Consider the following 20,142-nt stretch of genomic DNA (forward strand, 5'->3'; position numbering starts at 1 on the left):
AGACAGCCTTGGGCCACGGGCATTCAGCTCACATTATACTCCCTCACCCCCCCCCCCAGGAACATCATGAAAGCTGGTTGAGGCTTCACTGTGCTCCTTGTCCTGACTCTGACACTGCTGACTGCATGGCAGATGCTGACAGGCTACAGCAGCCTGTTATTCTTCCTACCTCAATCTGTTCAACAGCGTGCTCAGGAATAGCAAGGATACTGATACTTTAGCAAGGTGCTATCCTGAAGTTGGTACCGTGGGCTGGTGTTACGCTGAGGGTAGGTAATGACACTGCAGCATCCCCTTCTTCAGCTTCATCCTTGACTTGCTCTGCACAGACAGGTCCCAGGGTGTCCTCCCCAGACTGACTCTCATCTTTCGGAGGTTTGTCTAATCCGCAAGCCATCAGCTTCTGTACATCTGGAAGAAAACAAATTAAAACCACTCTCTGTCCAGTGAGAACAGTTTAACCCTTCTACATTCCCAAGAGGGCAAACGTCCCTGCTACCTCTTTATGTGTATGAGCAGCTCCAGAGACTACTTCCTGCAAAGCCTAGCAGCATTCATCAGCAGCTCAATGGAATCCAGACCAGTGCCAATGCCCAGAAGCAGGGACTCTCCCAGACTATCCCAGGAGCAGTCTCCTTACTCTATTCATTAACAGCCCTACTGGGAAAATTGCCCAATGGCTGCAGCTAGCAAACAACTCAAAGCTACATCCCGTGCCTGAAAACACTATGTAGGCAGCACCATGTCCAAGGAGAGAAGAGCACTACATGCAGCACTTGGCACTACTCTGTTGCTGTTCACATAGTGCAAAAAGACTGGGTCTAGACTCCACTGCTCAATAATCTGTCCGTCCTACCAGAGCTGATTCTGCTTTTGCTGTCTTCCTGAGGAGGCACTGAGGACTGCTCCTCCTCTCACTCTGCACAGCAGGCAGGCTCACCTGAGAAGGTGGCTGGCAGGAAGGTGAGGAAGACATGCTGCATGTTGACCAGCTTGGCATAACATCGCCACTGTGGGGGTAAGGGCCCCGTCGCGTCACTCAGGGTTACGTCATCCTCAGGCAGGTCTGTGTTGCCGAGGCTCTGATGAAAGAGCAGAAGCTGGATAAACTCAAAGCACAGGCTTACCTTGAGGCAGACAGCAACACACAGAGCAGGTTTCTCCATGACTGCTAGCTGGCACAGCACAGAAATCACCCAGGCCACCACGTGTACCATTCTGAGAGCAGCCTGGCTCCAGGAAACACAGCACACAGTCAGGAGATGCTCAGTCAGCTTTGCTGAAGCCCGTTCTGACCTATAAGCAGTGATTGCCCACGGTTTCTGAGCAATCTGCAGCACAGCACCAGTGCTGCTCTAACAGGCTAGGCCCATGGTGACCACAACTATCCAAACACCTACAAGATTCCTCCTTGACTTCAGCAGCACGCTACAGCTCAAACTGCTGCCAGGCACAAGTCAAACAACAGCCTTTCAATCTGTTCTCAACACTTCCACTAACTCTCCTGCTCTTCAACAGCTGCTGCCTTGCCTTCAGAGGAGGCTGAGGAGAGGGACAGTAGCATAGCAGTACCTGCAGAGTACTTGTGGAGCCAGTCATATCCCTGGTACCATTGCTGCCAACAAGATGATAGGATGCAGAAGTATCCTGCTGCTCCAGGGTCCCAGAAGCTTTCAGGCTTTCTTCTGAAATGGAGCACGGAGAAAACAACCTGAGAAACGCTAGTGGAGGAAAATGATTGAGAAAGCAAGGCCATGTTCCTGGCCCTTACCTCTGATCACAGGGAGTGTGAAAGGGGGTTGATGACCATCACGATCCCGTTGCAGAACCTGCTCCATGAAAGCCACATGATCAGCATCAGCCATGGGGATCTCCCGGTCACTGAGGTCATGCTGCAGGCAGCCATGGAAGAGGTTTAGTAGCATTTCATTGGGCACAAACGAAGAGTCCTTGGTCACCTCCTCATTCTCTGCTCCAAAACAGAACCATGTTCAGCAACAGCATCTCCCCAGCCACCACCTGCCCAGGCCCCCACCAGACAGCCCTTTACAAAGTGGCACTTTCACACAGCCGGGAGTTTCCCACCCACACCTCTGCAAGGCTGACTTGGAGGGTGTTGAGGAAGCCCTGGATTTCCAGTTTCAACATCACTAGCTACCTGGCACTGACTCACCCTGCCACTTGTAACTGTTCTGGAGATGTTTGGGGCTACAGACAAGAAGCCGCCACCACAGAGCAACAATCTAAGTTCAATATTCTCAAAAGAAACTTTTCTGAAACTATCATCCCAAGACAGACAGCAATACACCAGCTCTGGGGCTGCAGAGATGGGAAGAACAGCACTGAGCTACTGCAAGAGGCATGGCAGCTCTCACGTGCCTGCTACCCCTGAAGACAAGCACACAAAGCAGGCTGCTCATAGCCATGGAGAGAGAACTGAAAGAGGAAGGTGGTGAAGAAGTACCTACCTTTTGTCAGCATCAGGAAGAACATTTCAACCTGCTGGCACCTGGGCAACAGCTTCATGAGGTTGAACTGGAATGGGATCTCATGCACTCGAAAACCAGCCCCCATGTCTGGATCTGCAACAAGAACTGGGAATGTAACATGCCGGTGGGTGCCACATAGCTCTGTCTCCCAGGCCACCTCCAAATGAGAGGCATCAGCCTTATATGCAGTGCAGTCAGCACAAGGTACACATCAACACTACCCCAACTCCTCTGCTTAAGAGGGCAAAGGGATACAAATAATGAAAGTGGGTGAAAAGCAAAGCCTGATGGAGGCTGCACCAGATTGTGAACTACCTACAGTGAGGTACTTCACTGTAAGGGTCCCCTGGGCTTATTTCCACCTTCATACAAGAACGGACAGGGAGACACCCTTTACACAGCTTGAGCACGGAGCTGCCAGAGAACAAAACCAGAACATCAGTGTTGCAGGTAACATGGCTGGAGAGCAGTGACCACCCTGGGAGCCAGAGATAGCCCAAGTTACCAGCACAGTCAGGGAAAAGGATGCCCCTGCTCTGAGGAAGCTTTCCCATCTGACAGGCTCTGCATACCCCTGCAGGCATCTCCTGTCTTTTTACTCAGGAAAGAGTCTCTGCTGTCCAGGCCCTGAGCTTTCCTGGCCCTCTCCCACAGGGCCAGTGATATGACCCAATATGGTTCTCTCAGGTCCTGCCCTCAGTTTCTGGGTTGATCCTGACTCTCTCAAACCCACCCAGTATCTGCTGTGTTACTCACTGCAAGGCAAGCAAACGAAAGATCTAGGATGAGCTGAACTAGTGACAAGAAAGCAAAAATAGTGAGGTTCTGGAAGAGGTTGCCTGACAGGGGAGAACCTCTCACAAACTCTCAGAGGTCTCAGTGAACTATGCTAATCGTGTCAGATCAGATGCTTCCATCTGCTCCAGAAGTCATCCCCTCTTACACAATTACAGAATTATTGAGGTTGGAAAGGACATCTGCAGGTCATCTGGTCCAACCTCTCTACTCCTTCAGGGTCACCCCTCCAGCCTTGGCACAAAGTCTCAGTGCTATTTTGGCCTTCCAAAAATGAAGCCATTTCTCTGGCAGCTGAGCAGAAGTGCACCAGTGACCCACAGCCATCAAACTCTAGAAAGCTGTGGTCAAAATACCTGTTCCAATTCCCAGAAAACTCTAATGGACCCCAAGACACTCAGAGCCTAGCTGCTTCTTCCTCCATCAAACCTGCTAGGACATACATGCTGGACTCACCTTCAGTAGTTTTTGTCTCTGAAGGAGGGCAGACCCATTCCTTATTCTGGCACAACTGGCTGATGTACTCGAAGGTCAGCATGGTGGCAATGCAAGCAAGGTCCCGGGGATAGAGCTGCAATAAGCAGTCAAGGCTCAGCTGTATGAAGCAAAATTATTACCCCGAAATGCAGGAGAAAACAGTCTAGAAGCAAGGAGAGGAGGCACCCATAATTCCATCCCCTGACTTGCCCTGTCTCATTGCTCCCTCCTTCCCCACCAGCCCTTTAGCCTCTTTTGCCTTGTTCAGGAGGTGCACTAGCAGTGCCGTTTGCGATCCCAGCTTTGATTCAGCTTGCTTCCTCCAACGGAATTGGCTTTTGACAAAGTAATCTGTATGTTCCCACCTATCCCAGAGCAGCACTACATCTACACCCCTGCAATCCAGAAACCTTTTCTGACCAGCAGGTCAATTTTGTTAACAGCATTCTCATCTCTTTTGGCCCTCAATAACTGACCTGCAGTGTTGCAATGCACTTGGCAATACACCCTTCCCCCTCCACAAAAGGGTCCATGCCTCTACCCCTTCAGAGACTCACCGCTTTAGGTATTTTCTGGTAAGGCAAGCCATTGAGGTGCTTCCAGTTCTCAGCAGTACTGTGGACATGGCCACTCTGTGGCTCTACCCAGCACTCAGTGACGAGGTTCAGTTCTGTGTCCACCTCAATGGCCTCTACCTCTGTATCATTGTCATCATCTGTGGAAAAGCTGGAGGAAAGACATAAGGCAAGTCCTGCAAGATGGCATAGAGCCAGCAGCCCACTGCAGCTCCCCTCAGAGCTGTGAGATCAGCCACACAAACCCTGGGTTTGCAGGGAAAGCCCCAGCTAACTGGTAATCAACCCATGATGGCTTGTTGTTTGTATTCCCCACACTGCTTGCAAAGGGCAAGTCTGAAGCCATGACTCCACTGCCAACCCTCCCTGGGAGCAGGGCAACAACCTCACCTGTCCTTGGTGGAGGTGGAGTGGGGTGGGAAGAGGATGTACTGGACAACACAGGTGTGCTTCTCTCTGCCACTGCTGCTCTCGCTTGTGCCGTCAATCTGGAGGGGAGACATTGCATCAGCCTGGCCAGCACCAACAGTCTACATATACCCAGTGCTCCCTTGCACAACACAGCCCACCACCCAGCTCTACTAGCAGCAGTCCCAGCCCCAAGAACCCCTCCAGCACCGTGTGGCCCTACCAGCAAAGCAGCTATTTAACTGCAGATGAAGACGGGAAAATGCCCAACCCACAAGATGCTTTACTTCAAGGGAGGAGGCAGGTCTCCCTGCACATGTCAAGGGTGTGTGGTAGAAGTGGATGGGAAACCCCATCACAGGAAGGTGAATCCACCTCAGAAGCAATGAAGGATTGTGTCCACACTACAGCACCCAGGCTCACCTGTATGGGCAGCTCCAGCACCATGTTGATAATTCCATCCCCACTGGATGCGAAGTGGAAACCCTCCGACAGACGAACCCTGGCAACAGAGACATGGAAGGCTTCTCTACCCATACTGCAAGCTTAAAATGCAGGAATGACTGTACCCTTCACCCCATAACACCTTCCTTCCCAAGACAGGGAGCTATATAGAGAATGAGGAGATGCGACTTTTTGCCCAGGACAGCCTGTGTGAAGACCAGCATACTCCAGACACAGGAACACCTCTTGCCCTTTTGTATGATTTCCAGGACCCTCCTTTTTCTCAACTTTAGCTGCAGAACTGGGTAAAGCAGTGGCCCAAGTAGCTCTAGAAGCTGTGTACAGGACCCTCTGCGTGGCAGATTCAACTGTTACTTATAGTAAGGCCCCAGATTCACCTTGCTTTCTCTGCATGCCCAGGATCAGCTGGAGAAAGCACTCCCATTCAGCTGTGCAACTTACTCTGTGAGTGTAGAAAGGAGCTGGGCTACAGCAGTGATGGGCACAGCTGGTGCCAGCCCTGACTGGACACTCCAGATCCAACGCTGGTGGTAGAAGTAGCGGGACAGTGAGGCCAGGGTGGAAGAGGCAGTACGATTTGCCACCATAGTGAGTGGGCCAGACACCGGGGGATGCTCCAGGTTGAGAATGAAAGGGACTCGATAGTCAGAAGGGAGCTTCTCATACCTAGGAGACGGCAGAAGTGTGGTTCACTGGGGTGGAAAGAAAGCTCTGCTCAGGGCCAGAGCTCTCTAGATTCACAGCCCACTTGCTGGGCCTAGGACACAGCCCTGCAGCAGCAGAACATGACTAGCCCAGCACAGGATCCTGCTCAAACAGCAGTAACTAAACTTACTTTTGCATCATATTAGTTAGGAGTAACAAATCTGCCTGTCACAGCCCTCCCAGACCAGAGCTGCCATTCCCAGCCACACAACCCAAACCCACCCCAACAAGCACCAGATTCATGGCACTCTCATCATGCAATTGGCAGCACCAGACCCAGACCCTCCTCTCTCCCACTTCCCAGGGCAAGGAGGCTGTGCTGATGGCCTGCATCTCCATCACTACCTGATGAGTAGCTTCTCCAAAGGTTTGTGAAGCACAACAAGGCAGGGTCTGTCTGAGAGGGCTGACTGGGCCCCAGCCACTGGTGGAGACTTGGAGGGAGAACTACTGCCAAATGTTTTCCTCTTTGCTTTTGGAGTTGCCTCCTTGCTTTGGACCCTGTGGGGAAAGCGCAGCTGCAAGATTCGGTCCCGTAACTCCTCCACTATCTGTCATGGCAAAAGCAAAAAGTAAATGTGACCACCTTTGTCTGGAGACATAAGATAGCCAAAATAAGCTTCCAGAACAATAGCCTGGCTAGAAGGAATAAAACACTCCTTAAATATACAGATAGGTAGGAGTTAAAGGTCATTATACTTCTGAGGCACCAGCAAGACCAAGATCAAGAAAATACAAGGCTCTTGGGTCACTAAGACATTTTAACAACTACAGATATTTTTAAAAGCAAAGAAAGGACCATAAGAACCTCAAAGATTATTTCAAGGCTGAAGAAGTTGCCCTCTATAACTGATGAAAAACAAATTAACTGCATGCCAGCTCCTCCACAGCAGCAGTCTGAGTAGCCACCCTCATTCCTCCCCTCCTCCTCTCCTCAAGAGCCTTCAGTAAATGTAAACTAGTACATAGAAGACAGAGCCAGACTGTTCCCACAACTGATGTGCTCCCCCACTATCACATTCGTGTTAAATCTTTATGGTAAAAGGTTTCAAGGGCTTAGGTTACTTTTTAGGTTAATATTTTCCAAGATACTTTCAAAATTACTTCCCAATTACTCTTTTTAGCTTCTAGCAGCTCTGAATATGGTTCTATCAGGTTTCTTTTGATGATCTTTGTTCAACTCGTTTTAATTTCCATTACCATCGTAGGCAAACAGTAGAACAGCAGCTCTCCATCTCTCTTCTCAACACTATTTCAGCAACTTTTCCCATCATTATTATGCCTTTTTCAAGGAAAGGAGTGTCCCCAGGCCAAAATATTAAGCAGAGCTCTTTTCTGCACCACAATGCCACTTGGGTTCCCTTTGCGGTTTCATACTAATAACACCCATCAGCGATTCTGTGTTAAGGCTCCAAAATCCAAGGTGCACTGTTCTGCAATTATCAATACTGGCTTCCAGCTACCATGATGCTGCTTAGGTGTCCACAAAGCACACAGGTTGTAAGGGCAGAGAAAAACCAAATAGCTTTGTGCCACCTGCAGATTTTCCCAGCCCACTACCTCCTACCTTTCCGCAGATGAGTTCCCAAACCTTTGACTAGTAAAGAGACTGGGGAAAACAGCTTCTGCACTGATGAGAGCAGAGCACTTTGTCCACAATTTCCTTGGTTTGTTCCCCAAGACAGTTTCTGACACCCTTCCCCTACTCTAGTTCTACAGTGCCCTATGGAGTCTCACTAAAAGCCTTCTGAAAGTCAGACTGTACCATGTGCTCTCCCTCACTTAAACACTGGAAATTTGAATAGCTCAACACAAAAACCCCTTCCCCTTGAACAAGGATGGCTGAGTTCTGCTGCCACCCTCCACACTGGGTAGTAGCTCATCAGCCCTGTGGCAGGCAAAAAAAATAAGTAAAATAAGAAAAAGGTGTGCATTATACAATTTATGATCTACATACGGCTCCTGCTGCAATGATCTGGAGCTTGCCCAGAGCTGCAGGGTATGGTGCCTGTCTTACACCTTCTTCATGAGACAGGTATTAACTAACACTGGCCAGAGGAAACTCCTTCACAAAACCTGTCACTTGGCATTACCAGCCCATGTGCTGGCCCAGCAACCAGTGCCCAAATCCTGGATCCCCTAAAGACATGAAACGGCAGATCCTCCAGGGTGTCAGAGCGTTTAGTGTTACTTGTGTTATGTCAGATCAAAATGGTCCTTCCCATGTTTGTCAGCTTCTCCTCAGACTAATCTAACACTAAAGCTAAGTAGGTAAACCAAAGATTTCTTTCATGAAGACAAAAGATCAAGGTTTAGTGCTAAACCTCTTGTTGATAACAAAAGGTTCACACAGCTTAATAGGAGGACATCTTTCCCATAGTTACTGATTTAGAATCATAGAACAGTTACGGTTGGAAAGGACCTTAAGATCATCCAGTTCCAACCCCCCTGCCATGGGCAGGGACACCTCACACTAAACCATCTCACCCAAGGCTACGTCCAACCTGGCTTTGAACACTGCCAGGGATGGAGCATTCATTTACCCAGGAACACTTAGACTTGTCTCAGCCATTAGAGCTAGAGAAACAGCTCAGGCAGTAACTCCACCTTCTGCATCTGACTAGAGCAGCCCATTTCTTTTGACACAAAAAGGTTATTAAAAGTCTATTTAGCAGACTTGCACCTCTTTAAAACATTTCCTGGGTATTACATTTTTTCTCTCCCTGTACTGCTCAGGGAGAGAAAATTGTACAGCAAGACATTGTTTGCATTTTAACTCTAATTCCTCCTTGCCCCAATGATACAACATATATATGCAATTCACCACCTACTAAAGCAAGATAGCCTAGGGAACATGTAGTACATCCATTATAGAGGTCTTCACAGAGCAGTCAGACAAGTACTGCTGTTCCTGACAGGCTGTATTGATTGTGCTTTGGTCACAAGGATAGACTAGATAACCTTTGAGTCATTCCAAGCCCCACAGTTGAATTAAGCAGTGGGAAAAACATTCATGTGACCAGGTATTTTATTGATTTTCGAGTCTCTGGTTTAAATCTTCCATAGACTCAACAAGGAAAGCTTTGTCCAAACTGTCCCTTTCTGTTACAGTAAATTCACACCCATCTAAGCCTTAACAAAGCAGTTAGTTATTAGAGGACACCCACCTATAGTGTCACCTGTGATCTACCCACCATTTTCACATGCAGAACTCCTTGCTCTGCTCCTACCCCAGGAAGCAGCCAGCCAGCTCTCACCTTGTTCCTGGCCTGTGCAGGTGTGCCAATTGGGAACCCCAGCCGGAGAACCATGCAGGGAGCTTTGGAGATGATCCGCACCACATAAAACGAGGAAGGAGTGGGATCCTCAGACCTAGGGAGGAGGGATTAAGACAGGGATAAAATAGCATGGATCTAGCTGTTGTGTTGGACCAAGTGGAGGCCTGCTTCACAGAGCCCATGAACCCACAAAACTTGGCAGCAACACATGTTGGTTTTAGCTGCAGAAACCTCCCAGATAGCTTCCCTCTCCCTCTGAGCTGTGCCTGGAACACAATGGCAGCAGTTCAGAATACGCAGGGTTTCACATCCACTTGTCTTGCTCTTATCCTCTCCTCTAGACATCTGCTTCTGGCCCATCACAACATACTGGTCTAACTGGATCTTTGGCCTGGCCACATGCCCAATTCCCCACACAGGGCTGCTTCAGAGCCACTCACCCATGGATCAGTTTGACGTAGGAGTAGCCCTCCACCAGCACGAAGCTGCTCCAGTCCCGCAGCAGGGAGGTGAGCGCTGAGTGAGAGATGCGGCACTGGATGGTGCTGTAGCGGCCGTTGTTGCCCGGCGTGTGCAAGTGCTTGGGCACAGGCCTGCAGGATGTGGCAGAAAGTAGTTTTAGAACCACAGCTTCTCTTCCCCCAAAGCCCAGAGATTTTACCACATACTTATTGCTCCACAACAGCCAACACCCAAGCATCTCCTCTGCCTATGCCTGTTAGCGACGGCCACACTCCCTGAGTGCACAGGGACTGGGATTATTTCTAGCTCCCTGCATGCAACTTATTGCTATTATTCACATAACTCTGCAATTAGGACCAGCCTCAGGAGAACAATGCTTTTAGGAAAGATGTTTTCCAACAGCAAACAAAACCAGGGATAGCTTCAACTGGATGGTCCATACCCCCTGCAATCAGGAAACCCAAACCAACCCAAGAGGGACTTGAGAAACAATTTATGCTCCTGAGAACAGGCCCACTTTTGACAAAGATGACTTCCCAACCCTCAGTCCCTCTCAGATAAATGAGCCATCACTATGCATCAGGTCCCACTAGCAAAGGCCTTCTCTTGGCCACAGGCACCTGTAAGACAGCTGCAACCCTGCAGCTCAGCTGAACTGGACACCCTGCTTTCCCATGCTGGCCCGCCCTGCCAATCTCCATCAGATACATACGTGTCATGCTCCAGAAGGAGGACTATACGATGCATGTGCAGCCACCTCTGCCAGAAGTTGGCATCCATGGAAAGGATAGGCTTCCAGTAGGAGGCAAACTGGGAATGGCTGGAGTCAGACCCACTGTGCTGCAGTGACAGCACCTGAGAAAATGACAGGGCAATATGCAGCAAGTGGCTGAGCTGTCTGGGCCTAGGAGACTAGCCACATCCCTTGCTTTTGGTAGCTGCCTCTCAGCAGAGAAGGTAAGTGCATTCACACTGAAACAGGCAGTACGATGTAAGCAAAAGTAAATTAGGTTCCTGAAATGTCAAGTTAATTAAGAATCTAACTACTTAACATCATGTAAATCAACCATGGAAAAGACGGCATATGTAATGGTGCACTTTCTGATTAAGAGAGGGATATATGGCTTGTGTCAGCAGAGCAATTAAACACTGATAACTCATCTGAGAGTGCTCATGCAAATAGGGTACCAGCAATGGGTGGCATTGGGCAACTCTTAACATGTTTGTATGGTAACACTGTGATTCCACCACCTATAGCAACTCTGCTGACACAGAAATAAAGTGGTGGTCAGCCATAAGATAGGATGCTTCAGATATACTGTGGGATACATAACCGTATAGAGTGGAAATTTACCAGGCAAACCTAAAGAAGGGCTTAAGAAGTAAAATTAAATAGATAGTTCTTTTTAATTACAGATCCCCTAGCTTTGGTATCTGCTAGTCATTTTCTATCAAAGCCAAGGACACTGCTGTCAGGGAACAGATAATATGTTAGCACTTCTGCTGAGTGAGCTTCAATGAGTCTGAATTTTGCCGTGAAAACTACTACCTCATATTTTGTTTAGTTTCTGCTGTGCAGATGACAAGTGTCTCTCTTGCACCTTCTACATGAGTGCTCAGAGCAATGAGCCCATTAAACAACTATTCAGCACATCCTATATCTTCACCTGATGGTGCTAAGCTACATCATCAGAGCACAAGACTGCCATCAGCAACTCCACACATATGAAGTATCCACTGAAAAAGTATAGCAAAAATCAGTGTCAGCCTCCCCATCAGTCACACATTGTTACAGGAGAAGACTTCACACCACACTTAGGAGACTTGCTGTGGGGCTCAGAGGTGTAGCTGCAGCAATAAAAACATACGGTGATGTCTCAGAGAGGAAGAACTATGAGATGGGATTTTCACAGGCACTGCATTGCATCTGAACGCTGTTACTGAGCAGAACGAAGAACAAGAGATGAAGTCTGAGAGCTACACATGGTCCTGACTGCCTGCTAGGACTCCGCATCCCCTGGTGCAAGACAGAACAGGCAGGAAGGGCAACCTTTCCCACATTAAGTGGGAGAAAGAGGGAACATACCGGAGTGGTAGAGCCTGGGGGGATGTAGAAGAGGGGCACCCCATTCTTGGTGCTTTCAGGAATGGTGAAATGCTCTGGGACTGTGTCAAAAGACTGCAGATGAACCAACATCTGATCTGTCTGGTTGATGCTGAAATAGAAGAGGCAGTTAGCCACCAAAGCCCATGCTCTCCCCCTTACTGCCCCGCAGTCACCCAGTGCCTGCACACATAGCACTCCCCCTCTACTGGGAGTCCATCTGCATTAATATAGCTTCCTAGGGCAATGCTGGGATTCAATGCCTGATTGCAAGGAGCACATTAAGGGAGTTCAAGTGTATATAAGGAGGATGATCAGAGTTGGGAATGAAGTGCTAGAAAAGGAATATGACAAATAGCTGGGACTAACGATCACCCTGGCCAGTAAGTGATTATAACCCACAGGGCCTTCAAGCCTTGGAGACATGAGGTGTTGCTCCTAGTGTGACAACGCAGCACAGCCGCAATCTTGTGCTGTAAGAACACAGCACCTCCATGGGATGGCAGTCAGAGTTAAGGTTTGCATCACGGGATCAGGGCTCAGGGGCAGCAACACCTTCACCATGAAGCAATCTTACAAACTAGGTCACAGGCCAGTTTGAGTCCTTTCCTTGGCTAGATGGCAAGCCTGCTGCCAGTCATGCCCCTTACGCGTTTGGGACCCTGGGTTAGGATGGTCACCTGCATAATCTATGCCCCAGCATGCTAAGAAAGGAATTCCTTCATTACATTGGACAGTGGGAATTGCTGGGAATGGTCCAGCTCACCTCTGCAAGGTGTTCCAGAAGCGTCGGATGACTGTAGTGCGGTACAGACTGGTGATAGGCTTCCTCATGGTGCAACTTATGTCGTGCAAGATGTCATAGCTTCCCTCCATCGTCACCTCCACCCATGTGCTGCGCTTCGATGGGTCCAGAGGCCAGGGTGTCACAGCTAAGTACTCTATCCTCATGTTATGCTTCCAAAGCAGCACTAATTTCACCTCCAGCTGAGACCCACCTGTGTGTGAACAGAGGAGTAAGTGCAAGTGCTTGTTTAGTACACATCTGAGCTTTATCTCTGAGCAGAGACTCATGAGTACCAAGAGACTGCTTGATCCCTATGAGAGGACAAAGTTATCCAACAACTGTTTGCTCTAGCTGAAGTCATTCTCTCTCCTCCCCAAAAAGCGAAGGCTTTGCTCACATAGTAGCATTCAGTGAACAGTTCTTTAAACATACATGTAGTATGTGTACTAGAGAAGGCAACTGAAACTCGAAGGAGGTACTGACATTTGCAATGGTCACTCTTCTTCACAGCCTCATCTTTGTTTTTAAGAAAACTGTTCCTTTGCACAGATGAGCAGAGCCTTTAAGCTCTGAAGTTTTCTCATCTGCACTCTGCAGAGTTAATTTATCCTGGTGCAGAAGCATAGACATTTGAACATGATGGGCTCAGATCACAAACAACCTGGAAGCTGAGGTCCAATTCTTGAATTAAACTCCACGTTCTTCCTGCACAAACAGTATTTCATGTAATCTAGAACCTTAAATATCAAAAGGTTCTCTCCATGTTCTCACCCTCTTCTGTTTCCAAAGTTAGGAATGAATATTTACCTGTTCTTCAAATTGTAAGTTTTTACGTTTTTCTTTAAGCAGGCCATTGCATCTCTAGCAAGATTAACGCAAACGCCTGACAGCAAGCCTCACTGAGCCAGAAGAGCAGAAAACTGTCACACTCCTGCTGACTGTGCATATGTATCTGTACCAAAACAACCCAGGGCAACACATGACTTTCTGTAACAGTGCCACGCTGTCGTTTCGACTGCTCAATCATCTATTCTGATGTCCAGCCTGCTCTACAGTTTGCCAGACCTGTAGCATTTGTGAGATAAGTGATTGGATGTGCTGGAAACTGTCCGAACAGGTCATCAGCCTGGATCCTATGTTTCCCGCAGAGCTGCATTTGCTGCTGTCATAGGCACATCATGGCATCCCCTTCGCAGGCTGATTACACTCCATTTTAAAGCCATCTTGCTTTTTGCTGCCACAGTCCCTGCTGGAAGGCTCCCTCAGAACACTCTTCCCCATCAATGTTTAGAAAAGCCTCCCAGAGTCCATGCCAAATTCATGCTTGGGTGCTCTTTTGATTAAGCCATTTTTATTCTGAGAAGCTTCATTCCCATAACATTGACAGGGAGTGTGCAAAAAATCCTCCCCCAGCTTCAGCTGCTATTGTGCAGATTAAATCAGCCTTGGTCTTCAGCCTACAACAGAATATCCATTCCCCTAACAGTCCCAGACCTTCCTGCACCTCAAGAACGCATCTTTCCTGAACAAAGATGATCAAAGATGTATACTGTATTTCAGATGTAATTCATCTGAGGGATTTCTAGGGATTTATTTCAGGTCACTAATACTTTCCACAATGACTGTTTTGCACTACTGTAAATGCATTTCCCAGGGTTGTACCATCTGTTGCTTCCATATAAATATTATCAAAGAGGCTAAGTAAGAAGGTATAAATTTGTCTCTTTCCATTTCATACTCTCATCTCACTGCTTCAGTACTCATCCTCCACTTTCTGCACAGTATTTGTTTCTCATAACAAAACCTTTCTATTTCATCAACAGCAAGCATGATAAGTAAATTCCTACATTTTTTGCCTAGATCATTAATGAAAATATTTCCTACTTCCACCTCTGTTTCCATTAGTCATCCTGGCTTCACTCCTACTATCCAACTCCAACCATCCAACAAGCAATACTGAAAACACTGGCAAAAATATTTACTTAGTTTGAAGTCATACCTAGATGAATCTTTAGCTTGTTCTTTCTGCAAAACAATCTATTTCTGGTTCTTGGCTTTATAGCTAATTAAAAGGTTTTTTTGCTTTGATTTCTTTCCTAAAGCTCTGGTTTTTAAACCACTCACTTCTTCCCAGCTCCTGACACTGAGAGCAGCCATTCTCACTGCCCAGCTCATGCCCAGCCACTTTTAGTGCTGGACTGATTCACAGAGGAAGAGAAGGTACTGAAAAATGCCCTCCAGGCTTCCCTCAGCACATAGCAACATAAAATGGTCAGTGAGATTTTTTTATTGTTGCTACAGAGGGCAATCCTCTGACACTGTCCCAGAAAGAAACAGGAAAACAGCTGAGCACAGCTTCTCTTCCTTCCCTACCTTTCAATCCTCCCCTTTTGTGAGCACTTCTGCATTCCTAACTAACCATAGTAGCCTTCTAAATGCCCAAATAGCTAAAATCAAACAGTGAGGGTAACCAGAGCACTTATAAATATCACAAACAACCTCTCCAGGCAACCCTGAGCACAAAGCTAGCTATTTATTCTATTTCGCCTTTGGCAAAATAAGCAGAAAAGTGACAGTGTCAAAGTCCACAACTGCACCCTTTCCTCTTGCTTCACAGCCAGCTGGCTCCTTAACACCATTTAGCTTGCAAGTTCTAGCAAAAGCTTTTGGCAATCCAGGTTAATTAACTGTTCTTTGTTATACACTTCTCTACAGAATGGCCTAGAGAGCCCTGATTAGCCAAACATGCTTTTCCTTAGCAAGAGGCTGTGCTGAATGTCTAAATGTCTTGATCTTTTCTAAATTCCACTTTCAGATGTTAGTTCAACAATTTTTCTGCTCACAGCCAGCAATTTCCCAGAGCATTTAGCTTTTGCAGTATGTAAGTAACATTATCTGCTGAAGGCTGGCATAGAAATACACACTGTATTTTTGATAGCTCAGACATTTCATGTTTTAAATTCCTTCTAAAAAAACTTCATCAAAATACACAGAAAATATTTCTGGCTCATGGAGCTCCTGAGCTGCAAAGAGCTAGAGAGTGCTCAAAGGGCATGAAAAGAGGAAATGAGGAAGGAGGTATGATGTACCTTTACCCTATTCTTAACTCTTTCCCATGAACCTGCCCATAGCTCTTCACCACAGAAGATAACACTGATTCAGTGCAGCTGCTCTTCTGCTCTCTGCTTTTGTGAAAACAGAAGACCGATCCCTTTGGCATTCCAAGGGCTAAAAGGAAGACACCTAGATGAAAGTTCAGGGAGCATGGTGAACATGTGGTGATATTTCTGACAGATTCCTCCTGAGTCCAGAAATTTGGTACTTTATGATATCCTGAGCCAGAGGTTGTAGCTACACCTTTGTGCAAAAAGCTGTAACATGAACTTGTCTGATTGTTTTTTCAAGTATTCACACATACTACATAGAATCATAGAATAGAATCATAGAATAGTTAGGGTTGGAAAGGACCTCAAGATCATCCAGTTCCAACCCCCCCTGCCATGGGCAGGGACACCTCACACTAAACCATCCCACCCAAGGCTTCATCCAACCTGGCCTTGAACACTGCCAGGGATGGAACACTCACAACCTCCCTGGGCAACCCATTCCAGTATTTCACCACCCTCACAGGAAAGAATTTCCTCCTTATATCCAATCTAATATATACATCTATATCTACATCTTCCAGCATTTCTATATAGGACTTCAGAGTCACCAAGAGAACTTCACCATTGCTGCCAGATTAAAGAAAGGCTCTTTCTCCAGTGTTGTTCAAGCTGTAAGTGAACTGGTGCATAGAAGGATAAAAGAGACCATACAGAGCCCAGCTGGGACAGGAACTGACTTGTCAGACTGTTTCATAGACATTCCTAGTCAAGGTGAGTGAAATGGACCTAGTCTGCCTGGATTTAAGGCAATATCTCATGACACACCTATAGGAGATTAGTGAAAGCAATCAGCAGACATTACTAGAAGAGCTGTCTCAATAGGAAACCTTAGCAGACTTTTAACAGAAAACTCCTTAAACAAGAAATCACGGATATTCCTGGAAAACCAACTTCAGAAAGTATCCCACCTAATACAATTGTTATCAACCTTCCCCAAAAAGTCAGTTTAGATTTGTTCAGTTTGTAAGAAGCATCAAGCCAAAAGAACTGTAGTTCTCAGTCATGACACAGGAATAGTGAGATGAACCGAGCAAGATGAACTTAAGAGTACTGTTACGTGAAGAACAGCACATTTAGGGACTACTAAACAAAGAAAGCCTAATAAAACACCCCTAAGGACTCATCAGCTGGAAGCAAAGGTGTGTGAAAGACGCAGCGATTTCTGTACTAACAATGCAATGTAATCATGGAGAAAGCTCATATGACTCTGGTCTATCAGATATCTTTTTTTTTACTTCAGAAGCAGGGAAGTATTTGCCTTACTGAACAAGGCACTGACAAAACCACACTTACAACACCCTTATAACTGTTTAAAGAAATAAAAGACCAAACTGTGAAAAGTGAACAAATGAAGGAGGGTGGGAGGGAAGTGCTATTAAGATGAATAAACAGAACAGAAAGCCTGCCCTTACAAAAGGAGGGTGAAATACTGGCTTGCTTAACCTGCCAAAAGGGAGGTTACAAGGAGAAAGGCATTGTTCTTAAATAAGGTTGTGCAATGCCTGAGAAGGAGGATAAACTTAATTAAGGATAATAAAGGACTAATTTGGTCTCAGTGAGTTTAGAAAGGAAGCGAGGGAAAGAGTAGTGAAGCTCTGGGACAATCTTAAAAGCAGAGCAGTAGCGTAAGATATTTACATGGTTGTAAGATAAACCACAGTAAATTCATAGAAAACATCACATGTCAAGTTTGGAATGATTTTGGAGTTATATCACAGACTTTGATTTTCTGATAGAAAAAATATTCTGTGCACTAATAACCCAAAATGAATAGCAAAGACCCTAGATCACCATGTGTTGTACATGTTTACAACATGCGTTTCAAGAATCCCACCCTCCAGGCTTTCTATCAGTCAAAAATAATGTCTTCGCTTGCTTGTAATTCTTAACTTGCATTTGGATTTTTTTTCATGTCCCCTTCAGTTAAAGCACTTCCACTAGTCACAGCTGGAGACGGAAAGTTAGGCAAGGTTTACTGGCACTCCTTAGGATACTCAAAACCCTAGCCAGCAGCTAGTTCTCACGATCCAGGTGCCAAAATCTCTTGTGAGTCAGATGAGAGAACAGGACCACTGGATGGTCTAATGTTCTTCTAGTACTGGTCATGGTCCTGACTGATCTGGCATTTTCACCTAACAATATCCTTCTTTCCCTCAATTTCTTCCTTTGGAAGACTCTAGTTTCAAGGCATTAAATCTGTTGTATCAAAGGACTCAACTTCATGTATTTTGGAGTGCTTCTAGCAAAGGACTAGAAAGGGATGCAGAAAAGGAGGAATGCAGAGGAAACCCCAGAAAACTGCAAACCTATCAGCTCTGCCACTAGTTTCCCTGCAGTTGTGGAGACACATTTCCAAGATACAGAGGGTCATAATCTGTCCAACTCCTGGCACGTAAAGACACAGACGATAAGTCTGAGAAGAGCACCCCAATAATGAACAGTCCTGCATCAGGCAATTGCTCACAAATACAAACTTAAGAGTTTAGAGAAAAGCTCTCCTTCCTCCCCTGTACCAGTCATTCTGCTGCAATGGCAGACCCTTCACTTTAAACAGTTGAGAACAGAGCCCTGTCCAAATCCCCAACACAGCACAGTCACCTTTCGTGATGTTGACCTCACGGATGCTGTAGCCCTCACGGAGCCGGACTGAGACAATGCTCACAAGGTCAGCGTGCACCTCTTTTTCCGTGTGCTTCTTCCTCCTCATCGCCAGAGCAGGGTTGCTGCTTGCAGACACCAGGTGCTCATTGAACAGTCTGTGCTGGGACACTGCAAACAGCAGAGATGAGGTTTGTGAGGGAGCAGCTCCCCTGCTTCCCATCCTGCAGCAACAGCCCTCTCAAATTGCTTCACAAAAGCTGCCAGGAACACTTGCTGGCCTGAAGAACAGTACATCCTTCAGGCACCACTTACACCCACTCCTGATTCTGCAATGCAGCAAACAGGTCCACTAGCGTGGCCAAGAGGCTCAGAAAAGGGGCAGTGGGGGTGCCAGGCCCTGCTTCCTCTGGGACAGTCTTTGTGACAAGGCATGCATTGAAGTTACACATTTGGCAGAGACAGGCAGAATACTCACAACTGTTCCAACAGTCACCCAGCCAGCTTTTGGGTTTTAGCCCTTTTCCTGGAATACTCTGAGTTCCCACGTGCTTGTAAAAGGTATGTGGATCGTGAAGCCTTGAGTTTAAACCACTAAAACCTGATCCTTTTAAGATTCAACATTTCCAAGTCCCAGGCCAGCTCTCTCCAAACTTGTTACTGTCTGCAGCTTCTGCTGCCAAGTTACAGAAATCATAGAAGGCACCAGCATATCACTAGGGCATGAAAGGGTGTTTCCATGTTTTACTGGTAACTAATCTCTCCTGGCATACTCTCAGTCACTAACAGTCACAAAATAACTAAGAGAGGCATTTGGGACAGTTCTCAGGGATCTAGTTTTTCAATCTAAACTGCCATCTGCAAGCCTGATTAGGACAAGTTCTCCAGCCCATCCCCATGTGTGAGGTACCCACTGTGCAGGAAAGGTTGGACAAAAGCTTCTTATACTCTCCAAGTTCCAACACAGCCTAAGTGCTGAGTGAAGACCACAAAAAAGGGGAATGGTGAAAGATGGGACATTAGTTTTCCATGATCCACCCAACTCCTGGAACTAGAAGGGGAGTCACCAATGAGGCGGCATGGCCCAATAGTGCCCAGAGCCTACAGAAGGCATTACTCAGAGGGGACAAGAGAAAAGTATCAGCATAACCAAGCCTGCTAATGTCACCCCAAAAAGAGGTGCTGCAACACACCCATTTGCTGAAAGGAGGGCATTCACATTCCTCACCACAGTAGTATTCTGGATTCAGGGACTCCCCAGTACGCAGAAAGGAGTACAGCAGAAATGCCTTGTGATACACGTTCAGATCCAGGCTTAGAGGATCCAGCTCCGGGCATGTGGAGAGGTAAGCACCAAAAGTGGCCATGGCAATAAATTTCATCAGTTCCACATTGGGAACGTGGCCAAAGCTGCAATCATACGAGTAGACACCTCCCACCTACAAGATGGATAAAAAAAGATACCTGAGAGAGTACAGCAGGGCTGAGGACAAGGCAGAGCACTGGCAAAGGCCTCAAACAGGCAGAGAAGTCCTCTCTCAGCCTCTGGAGGTGAATGCCACCAACAACAATCCGCCTTCCCAGCTCTGGCTGGCAGCAGCATCCCCTCCTGCTAACAGCAGACATACCTGTACAAAGGAGCAGGCCACTGTGCCACTACGGAGCTGGTTGAGTAAAGTCTCGCACACAGCCACATCAGGGACACTGGTCACACCATCTGTAATTATTATTATACCTGCAAACAAGGCAGTATCTCAGTGCATCTTTCATCTCAAACAGCTACCACTCTCCCAGTATATCCACCAGAGAGAAAATTTAGGCAGGGCAGAAGC

General features: G+C 47.0%; 1 protein-coding gene across 10 annotated transcripts in view; it reads right to left on the reverse strand.

The window, feature by feature from the left end:
- SZT2 (SZT2 subunit of KICSTOR complex) overlaps window positions 1-20,142 on the reverse strand; it is a 58,969-nt gene that overhangs the window by 33,017 nt on the left and 5,810 nt on the right. For all 10 annotated transcript variants that reach the window (XM_065673580.1, XM_065673572.1, XM_065673575.1 and 7 more), the window contains exons 7-25: window positions 19,939-20,045; window positions 19,539-19,749; window positions 18,311-18,481; window positions 12,525-12,756; window positions 11,741-11,870; window positions 10,367-10,509; window positions 9,633-9,785; window positions 9,172-9,286; window positions 6,260-6,465; window positions 5,651-5,875; window positions 5,168-5,246; window positions 4,727-4,824; window positions 4,319-4,487; window positions 3,741-3,855; window positions 2,469-2,582; window positions 1,772-1,969; window positions 1,573-1,685; window positions 941-1,082; window positions 247-411 (exon numbers count right to left, since the gene is read on the reverse strand). In XM_065673580.1, coding sequence (XP_065529652.1) covers window positions 247-411; window positions 941-1,082; window positions 1,573-1,685; window positions 1,772-1,969; window positions 2,469-2,582; window positions 3,741-3,855; window positions 4,319-4,487; window positions 4,727-4,824; window positions 5,168-5,246; window positions 5,651-5,875; window positions 6,260-6,465; window positions 9,172-9,286; window positions 9,633-9,785; window positions 10,367-10,509; window positions 11,741-11,870; window positions 12,525-12,756; window positions 18,311-18,481; window positions 19,539-19,749; window positions 19,939-20,045 — 2,886 coding nt within the window. The remainder of the gene's footprint in view (window positions 1-246; window positions 412-940; window positions 1,083-1,572; window positions 1,686-1,771; window positions 1,970-2,468; window positions 2,583-3,740; window positions 3,856-4,318; window positions 4,488-4,726; window positions 4,825-5,167; window positions 5,247-5,650; window positions 5,876-6,259; window positions 6,466-9,171; window positions 9,287-9,632; window positions 9,786-10,366; window positions 10,510-11,740; window positions 11,871-12,524; window positions 12,757-18,310; window positions 18,482-19,538; window positions 19,750-19,938; window positions 20,046-20,142) is intronic.

This window comes from Lathamus discolor, chromosome 3 (genome assembly GCF_037157495.1).
Source record: "Lathamus discolor isolate bLatDis1 chromosome 3, bLatDis1.hap1, whole genome shotgun sequence".
In the NCBI taxonomy this organism is placed as follows: domain Eukaryota; kingdom Metazoa; phylum Chordata; class Aves; order Psittaciformes; family Psittacidae; genus Lathamus; species Lathamus discolor.